General features: G+C 43.5%; 1 protein-coding gene across 1 annotated transcript; it reads left to right on the top strand.

Moving 5' to 3' along the window:
- Positions 1-2701: 2701 nt before the first annotated feature.
- On the top strand, positions 2702-6263 carry LOC147442353 (pentatricopeptide repeat-containing protein At5g27110-like). Its single transcript, XM_086528559.1, has 5 exons — positions 2702-3616; positions 3689-5337; positions 5470-5490; positions 5662-5722; positions 6127-6263. The coding sequence occupies exons 1-5, from the start codon at positions 2941-2943 to the stop codon at positions 6183-6185; spliced, it is 2466 nt and encodes an 821-aa protein (XP_086384685.1). The 5' UTR covers positions 2702-2940; the 3' UTR covers positions 6186-6263.
- The last annotated feature ends 10228 nt before the right edge of the window (positions 6264-16491 follow it).

Here is a 16491-nt window from a genome sequence, read left to right as displayed (position 1 = left end):
GTTGTGTTGTTCTCTTTAGCATTGCTTGAAAGATATATTTGATCTTATGTTGAGCATACAGGTATGCATGTAGAGCCACGCCACCTTGCAGTGCATGCTAGTGTCAAGTACTTGGCAAAAGCTATTCCAGATGTGTTGTGCAATGACAGGTAAGCCACGCTAATTTACATTCAAAGTTATGTCAACAATTTTAGTGCTAACAAAGATTGCATGCAGTTCTATGCAGTCACTATGTAGATTCTTGGGCTCTCTAGCAGAAATAGGGCCGATGAACCCTAGCTTGAGATTGGGTGGCGTACGTTTGATGTGCATGGCCTTTCCCTTACACACTAGGCTACATGCAGCTAGCACGGGTGGGGTTCCTTTATGGAACCAATGGGATAGTGAGCTTGTGGATGCTGCATTCCTTCTGGCAACCGAATTTCTTTTGGTTGATGGCATGGTTGTGGCGACATGTCGTGTAGAACATCTGTCCATTGTCACTTCGAAGCAGAGGGAGCTCATTTCCAGTTGTTGAGGATATTGTACATAAGGCTGTCGGAGTCTAGTTGCATGACTGCTCAAGACTATGTAGAGGAGGTATGTTATTTTTTGTTTTGATATTGAATAGTAACTTCGATGTTCGCATTTCAAAATATCAACGTTGTACTGTTATTAGTAGGTTGGTAATTTGTTGCTAGTCATTTTTTCACCCCCTAGAACCAGTGGGTGTCAGCTTCCGAGGTATGATTGAGCGGATGGAGAGATTGCAGCAAATGTACGTGGCTTCTCTGCAGATGACGACATGTTGTGGGAGAAGCTACCAGGTACAGATTCCACACAGTGGACGCTTGATCGTATGGGCAGGCCTTATCGTAGAGGTGTTGAGAGGAGTCCAGCGTTTGCCAGGTGCTAGAAACTTATTGGATGTTTTTTCTTCATGTTCCTATAAAATTAGAGGTATAACAAATCTAAAGATTTTTGTTGTTTTGTAGATGGCTACTAGGTACCTTCACAAACATGGGAGATGCTGTGTTGGATTGTTTTGCAGGATTGGGGACATTGGCAGCACTATGTTTACTACTACTCAGGCATTGCATCAGTTGTGAGAAAGATTGGTCAGTTTTTAGTGCTTGTCTAGAGCCAGCTCAGTGCCTACCTTCCGATTTAGGCTCGACATTGATGTTTCATAGGAGTGACAAAGCTCAGGAAACCGAGCATCTGAACCAGGTGACAAAGCAGCTTCATCCGCTGGAGCCACCTTTGCCGACACCACTCAGCAGTCAGGGCGGGGCAGTAGCAGCTCCGTATACTACTTTCACGGCCCCAATTTTGGCATGGCGTGCAAATGGACCATCTCCCAGTGCATTCATTGCCTCCACATCTGAGGCCCCGCCTGGAGTTGATCCATTGCCTCTTTCACTACCTACAACCCCCCCCACATATGGTTCTGAGCCTCTGCCATTTGCAAGAGTTCCCCCACCATTTGGTGCACTACCCTGTTGGCACGACCTTTGTTTCCTCCCAGAGCATATGGTCCCCCATCGCCCTTCTTTCATCCAGCTCACCCATGATGTATCCCCCCCCACATATGTATTTACTTTTGATGCAATGGAACACATAGATTTGGGGTTTGTTATATGAAATAGACCATAATTGTGTGTAAGGAACTTCTGTTTGTTTTATCAATAGTGTATTGAATGCATCCATGGTGGTTTTTGTTTGAATGTAAGTTGGTCGTGAACCTACAATCAAATTTTAGTTGGAGAGAGAGAGAGAGAGAGAGAGAGAGAGAGAGAGAGAGAGAGAGAGATGGTAGATTATCCCTTCTTTTGGAATCAGCTCGCCCGATTCTTAAAAAGCGCTCGCCAGACATTGCTCGCCCAAAAATTGCACCCGTGTATTTGTTATTGTTAAGGATGAGAGAGAGAGAGAGAGAGAGAGAGAGAGAGAGAGAGAGAGAGAGAGAGAGATTTGCCAATTGTGCCCGTATGATACACAAGCACATCGAATGATTGAAGGTCCACTATTTTGGAATCATTAGACGGGTTGAGAATTTATTTTAATGTATATGACTTAGCTTCTATATGATAATAAAACATTCATTGTATAATTGGTATTACATGTTGCAAACACAAAGAAAGCATTGAAAAATTTTCATCATGTTTTCTTACAAGAATTGAAGCATTTATTTTTTTGGGCCGCATCATCGCGCAAGTCACATACTAGTACCATAATAAAGCCGCTTAAGGGGGGAGCCAAATCGCTCCATCATGTCACAGAGTGACCCCGTCCACCAACTCCGTGGGGAGATAAGAACATTAGGCTATCATACTCTCTTGTTTATTACCCAGAATCTTCACGGATCCCCACCCCCTCGGTCGACTTCTCGGGGACGTTATCCCAAAATTTTGAAGGAAAGGCTCGAACTCGAGCACATGAACAAATGGCTCTATCAATGCTGGAGTAACCATTGGCGCAACAGTCGTCGTTGCAATGTGTATGCGCTTTGCACGTTCTAAAAAAATGTTGCTCATCCCAACCCATCCGGGCTCCTCCCGTCTCCCCTATATCAGTATTGTTGCTACAGCGTGTATGCTCCCGGGCCCCTCCCCTCTGCCCTCACTGAATGCCCACCACCTGCACCAAACCTTTCCCTTACCCTTTCCTTTCTTCTTCAACTAGAAACGGCCAGATTCCCAACATTAGAGCATTTTTCAAAAGCCATATATTTTGCTTCTTGGGAGAAGCCCGAGTTATGAAGCAAAGCTCAAGTTTTAGGAGCTGAAGACAGCAACCGGAAGGTAGGGAGCGGCGACAGGCCAAGAAGAAGAAGAAGAACAAGAAGAAGATTGTTTTAACGTCGTAGGAAACTATCCCAAGAGACCTATCCGACGAGAGAGAGAGAGAGAGAGAGAGAGAGAGGTTTCAGATCTCTGCCGTGATGAGGTGTATCCGCTCATGGAGCAGAGGAGGGGGATGTACTACTCTATTCTGCAGACTTGCATGGAGACGAAGGACCTCATGGTGGGTCGCAGATTTCATTGCCTTCTCCTTCAAGATGGCCTCTTCTCCGACCCTGCCCTCTCAAGCCACCTCATTCGTGTGTACACTGCATGTGGGCGCTTGCTCGAAGCGACCCAAGTGTTCCTTCAAGCTCCCATGTCCAGCGTTTTCACATGGAGTGCCATCATCTCTGCATATGCAAAACTTGGGCAAGGGGAACATGCCCTCTCTCTGTTCCATGAAATGTTTCGAGCAAGGCTAGAGCCAGACAAGCATGTGTTTCTTGCGGCTTTGAAAGGGTGTTCGGAAACTGCAGGCCTTGATCATTTGAAGGTGATTCATTGTCTTGTGCTACAATCTGAGATTGATGCAGATCTTCCTTTGTGCAATTCGCTCATTGACGCGTATGCCAAATGCAGGAGCTTGTTGGATGCGAGATTCATCTTCGACAGACTAGTCTATAGAGATATTATTACGTGGAGCGCTCTTATGACAGGGTATGCACAACTTGGAGAGGGGCATGTGGCGCTTGCTCTTCACTCTCAGATGCAGCTTGAAGGAGTCGAAGTGAACAGAGTCACCTTCATTAGTACACTAAAGGCATGCTCTAATTTAGAGTTTCTTACACAATGTAAGTTCATTCATGTGCATATATTAGCAAAAAATTATGATTCTGACAGGGTTGTATACAACACACTTACAGATGCATATGCCAAGTGCAAGGGTCTCAAGGAGGCGCAAGGCACATTCCTAAAGATACCGAACCGTGATGTTGTGTCTTGGAATGCTATTCTTACAGCATTCATATCTCATGGGTGTGCAGAAAGAACTTTTAGTCTTTTTGATCAAATGCAGCAGGAGGGAATCAAACCTGACAAATTTACTTTAGTTAGCATGCTCAAGGCCTGCTCTACCGCAGGGGCACTGGAAGAAGGAAAGCTTCTCTATGCACATTTTGTTGAAAGTGGGTTTAAATCAGACTCTTTTTTCAACAACTCCTTAGTTGATCTTTTTGGAAAGTGTGGCGACCTAGAAGAGGCACGCCGAGTTTTCGATAAGCTACCTGAGCGGTCAGTAGTGGCATGGAGTGCAATGATCGCTGGCCATTCACTGCACGGTCAGGAAAGCCAGGCCTTTGATGCATTTTTGCAGATGCAGAAGGAAAGGAAGAGACCCGATAATTATGTTTATGGAAGCATACTCAGAGCATGCTCAAATGTGAAGGCCTTAAACAAGGGTAAGCTGATTCATGAGCACATTGTTGAGAATGACTCAGAGCTGGATGTTGTCATAGGAAGTGCACTTGTTGACATGTATGTGAAGTGCGACTGTCTTGAGGATGCGCGCATGCTTTTTGATAGCCTGGCATATCGTGATGTGATAACATGGAGCACTATGATCTCAGGGTATGTCCAGTTAGGGGCAGGACAAGAGGCGTTGGTTCTGTTTCAACAGCTGTTACAGCAAAGGGGTAAGCCAAACAGTGTAACATTTATGAGCGCTTTGAAGGCATGCTCCAATCTTGGGGCCATACACGAAGGCCGCTTGATGTACGGATTAATTATTGAGAGCAGCGTGGGATTGGACAAGGTCACTGGTAATGCGCTTGTTGATATGTACAGCAAGTGCGGGAGTGTCCAAGATGCGGCTGCAGTGTTTTCGAGCATGTTGGACAAAGACATTGTGACATGGAATGCTCTGATTGCAGGTTACGCGTTGCAAGGCGAATACGGCTTAGCCTCGCTGTACTTTGGTAGCATGCAGCAAGAAGGGATAGAGCCTGATGATATTACCTTTCTATCTCTCCTCTCTTCCTGCAATCACTTGGGTCTGGTTGATGAAGGCCGCCACCACTTTCTGTCCATGGAAAGAATTTACAAGATCACGCCCACTGTAGAACATCTTAATTGTATTGTAGATCTTCTGGGCCGAACTGGACACTTGAAAGAAGCCGGAGATTTGCTCCAACTTGTGCCTTTTGAGGCCAGATCGCCTGGGTTATTGTCTCTGCTAAGCAATTCGTCTAGTCATGGTGACCAAGATGTCGGTAGAAAGTGCTACAACTCTGCTGTTGAAATGGATACAAGCCATGCTTCAAGCTATGTGCATATGTCCAATCTCTATCATGAATTTGGTATGGTCGAAGAGGCAAACAAACTGTTAGAATCGAAGAATGATACTCCTCATGCTTGGAAGAAGCCGGGGAAGGCTTTCATAGAGGTCGACAACAAAGTGTTTGATTTCACAGTGGGGGACCAAAGCCATCCACAAACGGTTGATATATTTGAGAAACTCAAAAGACTGAAGAAAAGAATGGAGGAGAAAGGGCATGTGCAGCAGCTTCCTTTTATGGTGCAACCCATCTCAGGAAAGCTTGATACCCACTTAAATTAGTTAGCAGGTTCCGGAATAAAGCCTAGAAGGATGGCTGTCCTCTTTTGAGTAAGGCATGCGGTGGCTTATGATTGCTCTTTTATGCTGAAGATCGTTGTGGGGACTGTAAGTGTAAGTTTCTGTCTATTTTAATGGCTTTGTTGTGTATGTGAAGTGTTTTGTTTGTTCTGTTTTGTGGGTACTGTAAGTGTAAGTTTCTGTCTATTTTGATGGCTTTGTTGTGCATGCTAGTGTTTTGTTTGGGTTCTTTTAGCCTAAACCTTAGCTTTTTTGCTTGTATAGGTGTTGAGAGAGACACGTTGTACTACTGGTGCGTCAATAGCAGACCCTCCTGTTGTATCAGGTATGCGCAACTATCTTCTTACAATGCAAAGGCTTTTGTGAGAGACACTTCTGGGCTGGCTAATTGGACATTCCAAATTTTCGCCTTGTATTATGGATAAGCAAGGGCCACACACAATTGAATGAGAGCCATGCATATACAACACTCCCCTCCCCCCCTCACCCCCAACCCAACCCCCGCCCCTTTCTCAAGTCCACTCATAGAGCAAAAATCTAAATACCATAAGCTCAGATACATACACAGATACAAAGATGGGAAAAGTGGCCTGGTACTAATGGTTTGTGAATTGACGTCCTAATTGCCTGTCTACACCCACTTGCAACATCCATACTAGTTGCCAATTAAATTTCAAATTGGTGGATAGTGGGTTGCTTTGGTGGATTATCGTCAGCTGCAAAAGCCAGTCACGCTCATGAAGGGCATCTTCATGCTCAATAATGACTACACTGGGCTTGCTGCATAGTGGATCTGTTGATGAGAGTATTAAGTCAAATTGCGGATGAAATTCTTTGAATGCATCTATGTTTTGCTAGTTTCCACTGCTTTTGAGTTCAAAGGATTATGAAGGCTAATTTGTTGTTATAGTTATTATAGAGTTTATGAACTGTGTTGTACGCTTTGGTCGTAAGATCAACTTTGAGAAAAAATTTCACAAGCAGTGCCAATAAGTTTGGGGAAATGCTCTTTGGCTACAGTGACACTTCTTTGAAGTAGGCTAGAGACCTTTTCATGTCCTCTGTTACTGCCCATTATCAGTTGTACTAAGTATGCAAATTGGCATTCTAATTTTATTTGTGGCAATGTCTTTGGCAATTAAAACGAAAAGGTTCTTTGTCTCAAGTCTTTGAAGTGTCTTTACAATCTACCAGCCACATGCCCAAGATTCATGAGATGTATACCTTTGGGTTGTATAGTACAAGATTTAACACGGAGATTTTCTTATTTGCATGGAGTTAGAAGTTAAAAGTAAGCTCTAGAGTGTCATCAAGATGCTCTTGGTAGTGGATAGCCTAGAAAGAGTAGGTCTCAGAATGCCACAAAGTTGAAATTTGTGCGATTTGTAGATTGGTGTATACACATATTCACTATATATCGGTAGATTCTAAATTTAAATCCTAAATACTCTCATGGATACCCCCCCCCCCCCCCCCCCCCCACCCACCAAGATGCTCTTGGTAGTGGATGGCCTAGAAAGAGTAGGTCTCAGAATGCCACAAAGTTGAAATTTGTGCGATTTTTAGATTGGTGTATACACATTCACTATATATTGGTAGATTCTAAATTTAAATCCTAAATACTCGCATGTATACCCCCCCCCCCCCCCCCCCCCCCCCCCCCCCCCCCCCCCCCCTCTCAACCGACCTTTGCTTGCCTCCCTCATTGTAAACGGTGGGAACGGCCTCCAAAAGGAGATTTAGATGCGCGGTTGAGTCGGTTGAATTGGTAATTACCAAGGCCAGTTATTGCAACTGACATTACACAGACAATGAGAGACCTAGTCCGAGAAAATATTAAGGAATTGACCAAACAATTACAAGAGCCTCTCCCATCAGAAACAAAGATTCGAGCCTGGTCCCTTTATGGTTTTAGCTGCAAGAAGTGAAGGGAACAAGAGGCAACAGTGCCTGCAAAGAAATACAATGATATGGTTCAAAGAGCGTTGAAATTGGAGCAGCAAGCCAAAAAGAGAAGGGCCACAAGAAAGGACAACCTAGTGATAGTGAGTCATCAATTGAAGGGTTAGAGTCTAGCACTATTTCGAGCTCATTTGAGAGTTGACTCAAATGAAAAGAATAAAGCCAAGAAGAAAAGATCATGGATTAAAAAGTTGGAAGAGATGTTGAAGCAAATTGTTGAAATAGCTAAGACAAGGCGTTCACTTAAAAAGATGGAGATCTAGTGTTCAAAATTAGGAGACCGCATATCTGATGAATGTTTACAATGCACATATTGCAAGACCTATCTGAATGTATGGAATAATTGTGACATCATGATTTATTATCATTTTAAGAAAGGAAAAGATTTATCAATGACTGCACCAACAAATCTTGAGGCAGTGAAAGCAAATGGAGCAAGTGGTTCCAAGGAAAATGAGACCAACACATGTACTGATAATGACAGAGATGAATACCAAGGAGGTATTGGCCAGGGCAGAGGCAAAGGTAGAGGTGACTTTGGAAAACGAAGTTTAAATTGTTATACATATGGGAAATACAGTCGCCTTGCAGCTTAGTGTCCCGATGTTGCCAAACTAGAAGGACCTAAACAAAAGACACCAAAACTAGTGCCAATCAGAGTCAAGATGAGAAGTAAAGGAAGAAATTCCAGTTGAATTTGAGAAGAAGGAAACTGCTAAAAACAAGAAGTGTGAGCATTAGAGAGTTGTATGGAAGGCAAAAGGCAAAGAGAAGATAGTGGATGGATGGCAAGAGCAACTAGAGTTGGTAGGTAAGATTATAGAGAATCTGGTAAAGAAGATCTCAGATCAGCCAAAGTGTCCAGACGCTTGTACAATTTAGAAACTACAACCTCAGCCTTTAGGAGCTCAGGAGATGGCAACTAAGATTATAGAAAATCTGGTAAAGAACATTCTAGAACTAGAGCAACGAGAATTGACAGCTAAGATTACAGAAAATCTGGCAAAGAAGATTCCAAAATAGTCAAAGTGTCAGACGCTCGTATGATTCAGAAACTACAACCTCATCCTTTAGGAGCTCAGAAAGAGCAATAACAAGAAGGAGAGAAGGCAATATTTTGATTGAATGAATCCATGATAGCTGCAGTTCAGAGTTTGGTTGACGAAGTACGACAAGTCAAATGAGACTTGACCAAAGTTGGAGGTACTGAACTGGTGAAGGATCAGACAAAAAATCTATTATAGTGTCAGCTAGCTTCCAGATTAAGGAAGTCAGCCCAGTGGAACTATGAAAACAATTAAATAGACGAGAAATCTTCCAGACAATATATACATAAAGGTCTGTGAAAGGATTCAGACGTTGACGGTAGAATTAGATGATATTAGACGCACATTACCAGAAGCTGCAACTGGTGAGGGATCAAACAGAAAATCAAAGTTGGAGGTACTAAACTGGTGAAGGATCAGACATAAAATCTATTATAGTGTCAGCCAGCTTCCAGATTAAGGAAGTCAACCCAATGGAACTATGAAAACAATTAAATAGACGAGAAATCTTCCAGACAATATATATATAAAGGTCTGTGAAAGGATTCAGACGTTGACGATAGAATTAGATGATATTAGACGCACATTACCAGAAGTTGCAAAGTTCATAAGGCAGAAGAGGAAGGCTACAACTGAAGTGAGAGAATTGGACCTTGCTCCCATAAAGGATGATGGGATTCCAATTATTCAAGTTGATTACACGTTGTGGAAATCGCTATCAAGAGAAATACTGGATGGAGGAGCTGGAGAGTCAACATCCTCGGAGAGCATTTGAGGCAAAAATTGGGGATTACTGAAACCAACACCATTCAGAGTCAGAATGGCTCACCATAGGGTAACTAGGCCACAAGATTGACTGAGGACATGCATGGTAAAGAGAAGTTCAAGACCATCTTCCTAGTTCTACATGTAAATGGAGCTTATGGAATGCTTATAAGCAGACCATGGTTAAGAACAAATGGAGTAATTCATGACTATGCTAATTAGACGCTAACAATTTAGGGATTCAGTAGGCGAATACAAGTAAAAATTGATAATATCGAAAGTGGAAGAAAGCTCTCATACCAGAGGAGTTATGCAAAAAGTACAGTACTAAAAAGATCGAGAAAATGCTACCTTCAATGAAAATTTTTCCATTATCAGAGATAGATTTGAGTGTTGCATTGATGGATAAAGAGCAGGCTGAGAAACAGAAGAAACGATACCCAGACTAGCTCATAGAGTCGAACACTAGGGAGAGAACAAATCAATTGGATGGACGGACACAATAACATCTAGACTAGATAGAGCATTTTGAGATCTGTAGTTGAACTTAGTCAGATGAATGAAGAAGGACCAGGTCAAGGTGCTGAAATAATTGAGATGGAGCTTGGATTCGCAAAGTTAGACAACCCATTCAATGAATATGCAGTAGGAATTCGAACAGAAAAAGAAGCGGAATCAATGGCTAAGAGAAAGGGAGGAGGCCCAAATTGGTTGCTTCCAGATGATCAAGAAGTGGAGGAATGGAATCTCGACATAGATGAGAATCCAAAGATGGTCAATTAACAAGCATCTGAAGCTAGAGATTAAGGAAAAGGCCAGAGCGCTATTTGATAACTACAAGGATGTGTTTGCATGGGAACACATTGACCTGAAAGGTGTTGATCCTGAAGTATATCAACACAGAATACCACTGAAGCCTGATGCTAGACGAATGAATCCCAACTATGCTAAGACGACCAAGGAAGAGATTGACAACCTTCTGAAGGCAAGGTTCATCAAGGTTGCAAGTAATGATTGGCTATTTCCAATTATAGTGGTTCCTAAGAAGAATGAGAAGTTAAGGGTTTGTGTAGATTACATGAAGCTCAATGCTTAGACCATCAAGGGTCCCGTTTCACTTCCATTTATAGATATATTACTTGATGAGATTGCAGGCCACGAGATGTATGGCTTCATGGATGGGTATATTGGCTACAATCAGTTGAAAATCGCACCTAAGGATTGGGCCAAGATAATATTTAGCAGTGTGCTCCCATGGGGAGCATTTACGTACCTAGTCATGCCATTTGGATGCTTATTTTCTTTCAAGGAGCACAAAAGGGTATAAAATTATGATCTGTAGATATGGGTGTTCTATCGAGATTGTCTCAGGTAAGGGTACACACGTCATTTATGAAACAATTCAGATATTGATTGAGATATTTTAATTCAAGCACAAGAAATCTACGCCATATTATCCGAGGTATAATGGTTTGGCTAAAAGTAGCAACAAGACAATAAAGACCATTTTGACTAAAATAGTCCAAAAAGAGCCATATTAGTGGGATGCAAAGCTCAAGACATCGCTATGGGCTTCTAGAACTGCCTACAAAGTCACTACTGGCATGACACCTTTCAAAATGGTATTTGGGACAGAGGCAGTAGTTCCGATGGAGTTTGCAATTCCAAGCCTTAGACTGGCAGTAGAACATAGAATGGTTTTCAATAAGAATCTGAAACAAAGGTTGGATGAGATCAGACAATGGGCTATGTTGGAACAGGAGGTAGTCTAGCAAAGAAGGAAACACTAGCATGATAATAAAATTAAGGTTAGGGAGTTGAAGAAAGGTACTACTATGTCAGTCGAGGCTGGGACCAAAGAAACCTAATTTGAAGATAGCATGGTTTGGACCCTATGAGGTTGATTGGGTATTCTCTAATGGTACGATGAGATGAAGAGACTTATCAGGATTATTGTTTCCAGGAGTCTACAATGGGGCCAAGATCAAATTGTACTATGCCAGGTCACATGAGATCCCAGTAACATGAGTACCATATACATATTCATAGTCAAAAGGTCAATACTAGTCCAACCTTTATTATATTCAATACTTCATGGGATACCCCCTTTGATTCCGTTCCAATGCTATGCTATGCTAGCACTATATCATCTCTTGTAAAAGATGACAAGGGATTTGATCTCACATCGCTTGCGTGAATTCCTTACGTGCATCTCACCTAGCCAACCAGACATCCAGTAGTTGTTGTTGCCTCAAACGATCCACAAGATTTAAAAAAAAGCGTTTACTTGCTCTGCGCAGGGTGCTCGGAGTTTGGGACTGTCCCCCCCCCCCCCCCCCCCCCCCCTCTCTCTCTCTCTCTCTCTCTCTCTCTCTCTCTCCTTTGCGCGCTGCAGCCGACACCTCCAATCTGGCTTTAATAATATAAAAAAAAATGATGCTCGTGCACGTTGCCCACCTCAATGTTCCTCTTTTCGCTCGTCGCCAAAGAGAGAGAGAGAGAGAGAGCCACAGAGCGCTCTGTAGAGAACCATCGTTGACAGTCAGAGAGAGTCGTCGATAGTTAGAGAGAGAGAGAGAGAGAGAGAGAGAGAGAGAGAGAGAGAGAGAGAGAGAGAGAGAGAGCTGCAGGACGAGACCCCGTCTACTTGTTGCAGACCTCCTCCATCGCCCCCTCGCCCGCTTTGACTTCATTAGTGCTTTTTTTCCTGGGCTGGGGTAGAATCACTACTGATTCTCATGTTCATTTCTTTTTTTTAAATCGTAGGGACATACTCGACTTGTTTCATATTATATCAATTAGGGAAGGAGGCCAGGATTTGTGTCACAAAGTGATGACATGGCGGATAGCAGATACCCTAATTTTTGCCAGAAACCCTAAAATTCTTGCAAACCCTAATTTTTGCCAGAAACCCTGATTTTCGGAAATCACGAAGGTTGATTTTTTTTTTTTTGGAAAATGATGAGCGACGCGAATTTTGCTGTTTTTTTTATAAAAAAAAAAGAGAAAAAGACTCTCTAAGAGAGAGAATTGATGCTTTTTATTTTAAAAGCTTTTGGGGCTCTGCTTTTGGGCATCCCTTGTAACCTTTAAATTAGCGGTGAGGGCTTCACTTCTCAGAGCATCTGGACGCAGAGTCTGAGAGTGAAATACCGAAAGAGGCGCCAGTCTTTGGGGCCAATATCTCTAGGCACGGAACTCCGCCAGGCCAGTGCAAATCTATTGTGATCTGTGAATTGTTTGAAGTGGTTATTTGGTGTTGTCGTGATTGATTCTTGACTTGGAGTGTCCAAGTCTGTTACAATGGTATTAGAGCACGGCCGATTTCTCTTCTACGGGAAATCCGATCCCTGATTTTTTTTTTTTTCCGCGGCATCTATGGCTTCAGGCAATGATCAGTCGACTCCCTCTGTATCTGGAGATGTGGGCAGGGATCACAACGAAGATTCCGGCAGAGTATGGCCCACCTTGGCCTACTTAGGCGGAGTGGCGAGAGATGGAGCGTCGCCAGTTGAACGGCGATGCAACAAAGATGATGCTCAATTTTGCCAAGGACCCGAAGATGGCAAAATATACGAACCAGACCTCTTTGGAAGAGGTACAGATGGAGTGGCAGAGAACCACAACACCACTCCCGAAACCCGCTCTCAAGAAACCTTCTGCCTCCAAGAAAATATACGGAGAAGGAACTGGAGAATGTGGTTGATGCACGGATTGCTCAGTTTTTTGACGCGCAAAAGAAAGCCAAAAAGCACGGCAAAAAGCAGAAGAAAAGCATCGACTTTCCAGGATATTTGGGTCGTCGGTCGACATTTGACAAGGCAAAGAAATTGAAGAAGCGCGTCAAGTTTGAAGACCTACCCAGTTCTTCTTCTTCTTCTTCTTCTGACAGTTCTTCTAGCTCTTCAGACTCGAGCAAAGAAGACAGGAAAAGCAAAAAGCGAAGCAAGAAACAACGCTTCGGAAAGGGCAAGAAAAAGGCAAAGAAGGCTACATCTCGCCCAATGAGTGACAGTTCTACTGAGGACTCGTCTACAGACAGCTTAGATTCTGATGATGGAAACTTTTATGCGAGCAAGAAGAATTTTTACAAAGCTAACCAATATGACTTTCTCGAAGATAAAAGCAAGAAAGTCTGAGAGTTTAAGGAAGGTGGCCACTCGATCAAGTTTGATACTTTTTCAGGATACTCAGATGCTTCAAAGGCTTTGTCTTTTATACAGCAGTTTGACATCGCTTTCGCGGGAGGACGCTATTTAGAGCACTCCAAGATTCGGAGAGCTACCTCTTGCCTTAAGGGGAATGCTCGTACTTGGTGGTCCACGCTTCTTTTAAACAAGACTGCGCCAATTAAATGGTTGAAATTTAAAAAGCTTTTTACTTCTTCTTGGTTGACGCAAAAATATGAACGAGATATACGAGCTGCTTGGAACCATCTTCAGATGACCAAGAAAGATACAATCAATGCTTATTGTGAAAGATTCTGGAGTTCTTTTCTACCCGCCTCTTCATTCAAGAAGGTCTCGCTCAGAGAACAAATTGAGCGGTTTACCTTGGGTCTACCTACAGAGATCCGAGATCACTACTTGGAACAGAAGTCAGCTTCTATTCAGGAGTTGATGAGTCATGCGAAGCGGGGCTTTGCCATTCACTCTGGCAGTCTGACCTACCCCACAGATGAGGCCATGACACAACGAGCCGAACAGACTTCTGGGAATGAAAGTAGAAAGAAAAAGAGCAACCTAGAGAAAAAGGATGCATGACCCAAGCTTACTCCTGAGGAGAGAGCTCGCTTCATCAGAGAGGGGAAGTGCTTTGGATGCGGGCAACATGGACATATCTCCACGAAGTGTCCTAAAAAGGCACAGAAAGAACAGAATGATAAAGACGACGACAGGTCTGAGAGTTCGAGAGCAGCTGAGGAATGTGGCAGAAAAGGCAGATAGAAAAGCAGAACTGGTACCACATGGCGTGGGACCTGCACCGAATCTAATGAATGAAAGTACAAACTTTGCCGCTTTTGGGGCAAAGTGAAGGATCAAGAAGCTCTTTTGAAGGAGCCAAGGCCAACTTCTTTTCACTTGGAATTGGCGGCTCGATTTGGAATTACGCCCGACAGACTGACGCCACAGGCGGAGGTAGTTCGACTGGCACCCGGATGGGATGTTGCCATTACACCGAGCATTGGCAAACTTTGTTTGCAATGACAGGGGTGTTCAGGGCACGCGAGTGACGTTCTACTCAGGATCCCTTGGTACCACAAGAACTACGCCGTGGTTGACTATTGGGCCGAGAAAGCGACTTTGATAAATGAAGGGCTTAGAGATTGTCCTTGATGAACTTCAGTTTCTTACTCATTCTTTTGGGAGAGAACTGAACGCTGGATAAAGGTTGAATATGTTTTGACATGATCAAAAGAACGCCAAGATTTTTCTCCACACTCATGCCGATTGCTTTTCAGAGGGCTTGAAGATCAAACCATTGATCTGATACCTGGAAGCACGCCACCGAATCGGCCACCTTACCGTGTGAGCCGAGTACAGAATGAAAAGATTATGAACCCAGTGAAAGACCTCTTGGAAAAGGGTCTTGTCCAGCCTAGTACTTCACCGTATTGCTCTCCAGTGTTGTTGGTTTTGAAAAAAGACGGATCTTGGAGAATGTGCATCGATTATAGCACTCTCAACGAAATCACCATCAAGAACAGATTTTCGATTACTCGACAAGTTACAGGGATCCTCGTGCTTTAGCAGGATTGACTTGAAGAGTGGATATCATCAGATCAGGATAGCGCCAGGAGATGTCTACAAGACTGCTTTTCGGACGACGTTTGGGTTATTTGAGTTTTTGGTGATGCCTTTTGGCTTAACCAATGCTCGTGCGACATTTAACCGGATGATGGACATGATTTTTCGAGAGTACAGGCTATTTGTTGTCACTTTCTTTGACGACATCATTGTTTTCTCCAAGAATGAAGCAGAACACAGAGATCATCTGCTTCAAGTCTTTCAGGCATTACGAGATGACACGTTAGTGATTAATGCAAAGAAAAGTGAATTTTTCCTGCCAGAGACACACTTTTTGGGACACATTGTGTCAGCAGCAGCAAGAGTGCAAATGGACCCGGCCAAGATAGAGACTATCCGTGATTGGCCCGATTCGAGGAATGTCCATGAAGTTAGAAGCTTCTTGGGACTGTGTTCGTACTACAGGCGGTTTATACGAAAGTTTGCAGAGGTTGCTTCCCCTTTGCATACCTTGACACAGAAAGGAGTACCTTTTTCGTGGGACCCATAGAGGTGAATGCCTTTCAGACTTTGAAAGAGAAATTGACTACGGGACCTATTTTGACTTTGCCGAACTTGCATAAGTCATTTGAAGTATATTGTGATGCTTGTGGTCGTAGTCTGGGTGCGGTCTTGATGCAAGAAGGCCATGTCATAGCTTACGAGAGCCGTTTGTTCTCTAGGCCGGAGATGACAGCACAGATCTATGAGAAAGAGCTTTTGGCGGTTATCCATGTTCTTACTCAGTGATGGCATTACCTACTCGGAGCGGATTTTACCGTCTTTACAGACCATCAGAGTTTGCGCTACTTCTTGTCACAGAAGCAGCTTTCGGAAAAGCAGATACGGTGGGCGATCATCTTGTCACAGTTCCACTTCCAGATTGTCCATGTGCAGGGACAGAAGAATGTGGTGGCAGATGCTTTGTCTCGAAAACCGTTGGTTCTGGCTGTTTCCGCGATACATCATAGGAGCTTCGAGGATATGGTCGATCAATATGCCACAGATATAGATTTTGCAGATATTTTCACACGGATACGGGATGGGGAGACAGTAGCTGGATACTCCCTTCGGGAAGGCTACTTGATGAGAAAGACTATGTTGTGCGTTACACAACCGTTGAGGGATAAGGTTATGAGTGAATGCCATTGTCCACCTTTTACGGGTCACTGCGGCATTGCTACCACCATGAAAGGGGTAGAGAGATACTTCTTTTGGCCGTGACTCAAAAGGGACATGGAAGAGTTGTGCGCAGTATGCCAGAAGGTCAGGTTTGACAGGCATAAGGCACAAGGATTGTTACAGCCTTTACCCATACCCACCCGCCCCTGGGAAAATATTGAAATGGATTTCATTTGTGATCTCCCGAGAACTAAGAATGATCACGATGATTTTCCAATTACATGGCACGTCTGAGACGATTGTCTCCGACAGAGACCCCAGATTTATGAGTTTGTTTTGGAAGGCAATTTGGGAGAACATTGGCACGCGGTTGCAGCTCTCGTCATCGTTCCACTTGCAGACTGACGGGCAAT

Source organism: Adiantum capillus-veneris, chromosome 14 (genome assembly GCF_014529385.1).
Source record: "Adiantum capillus-veneris isolate H3 chromosome 14, ASM1452938v2, whole genome shotgun sequence".
Lineage (NCBI taxonomy): Eukaryota > Viridiplantae > Streptophyta > Polypodiopsida > Polypodiales > Pteridaceae > Adiantum > Adiantum capillus-veneris.
Note: the sequence above shows the minus strand (reverse complement) of the source record. Positions and strands in the feature narration are given on the sequence as shown.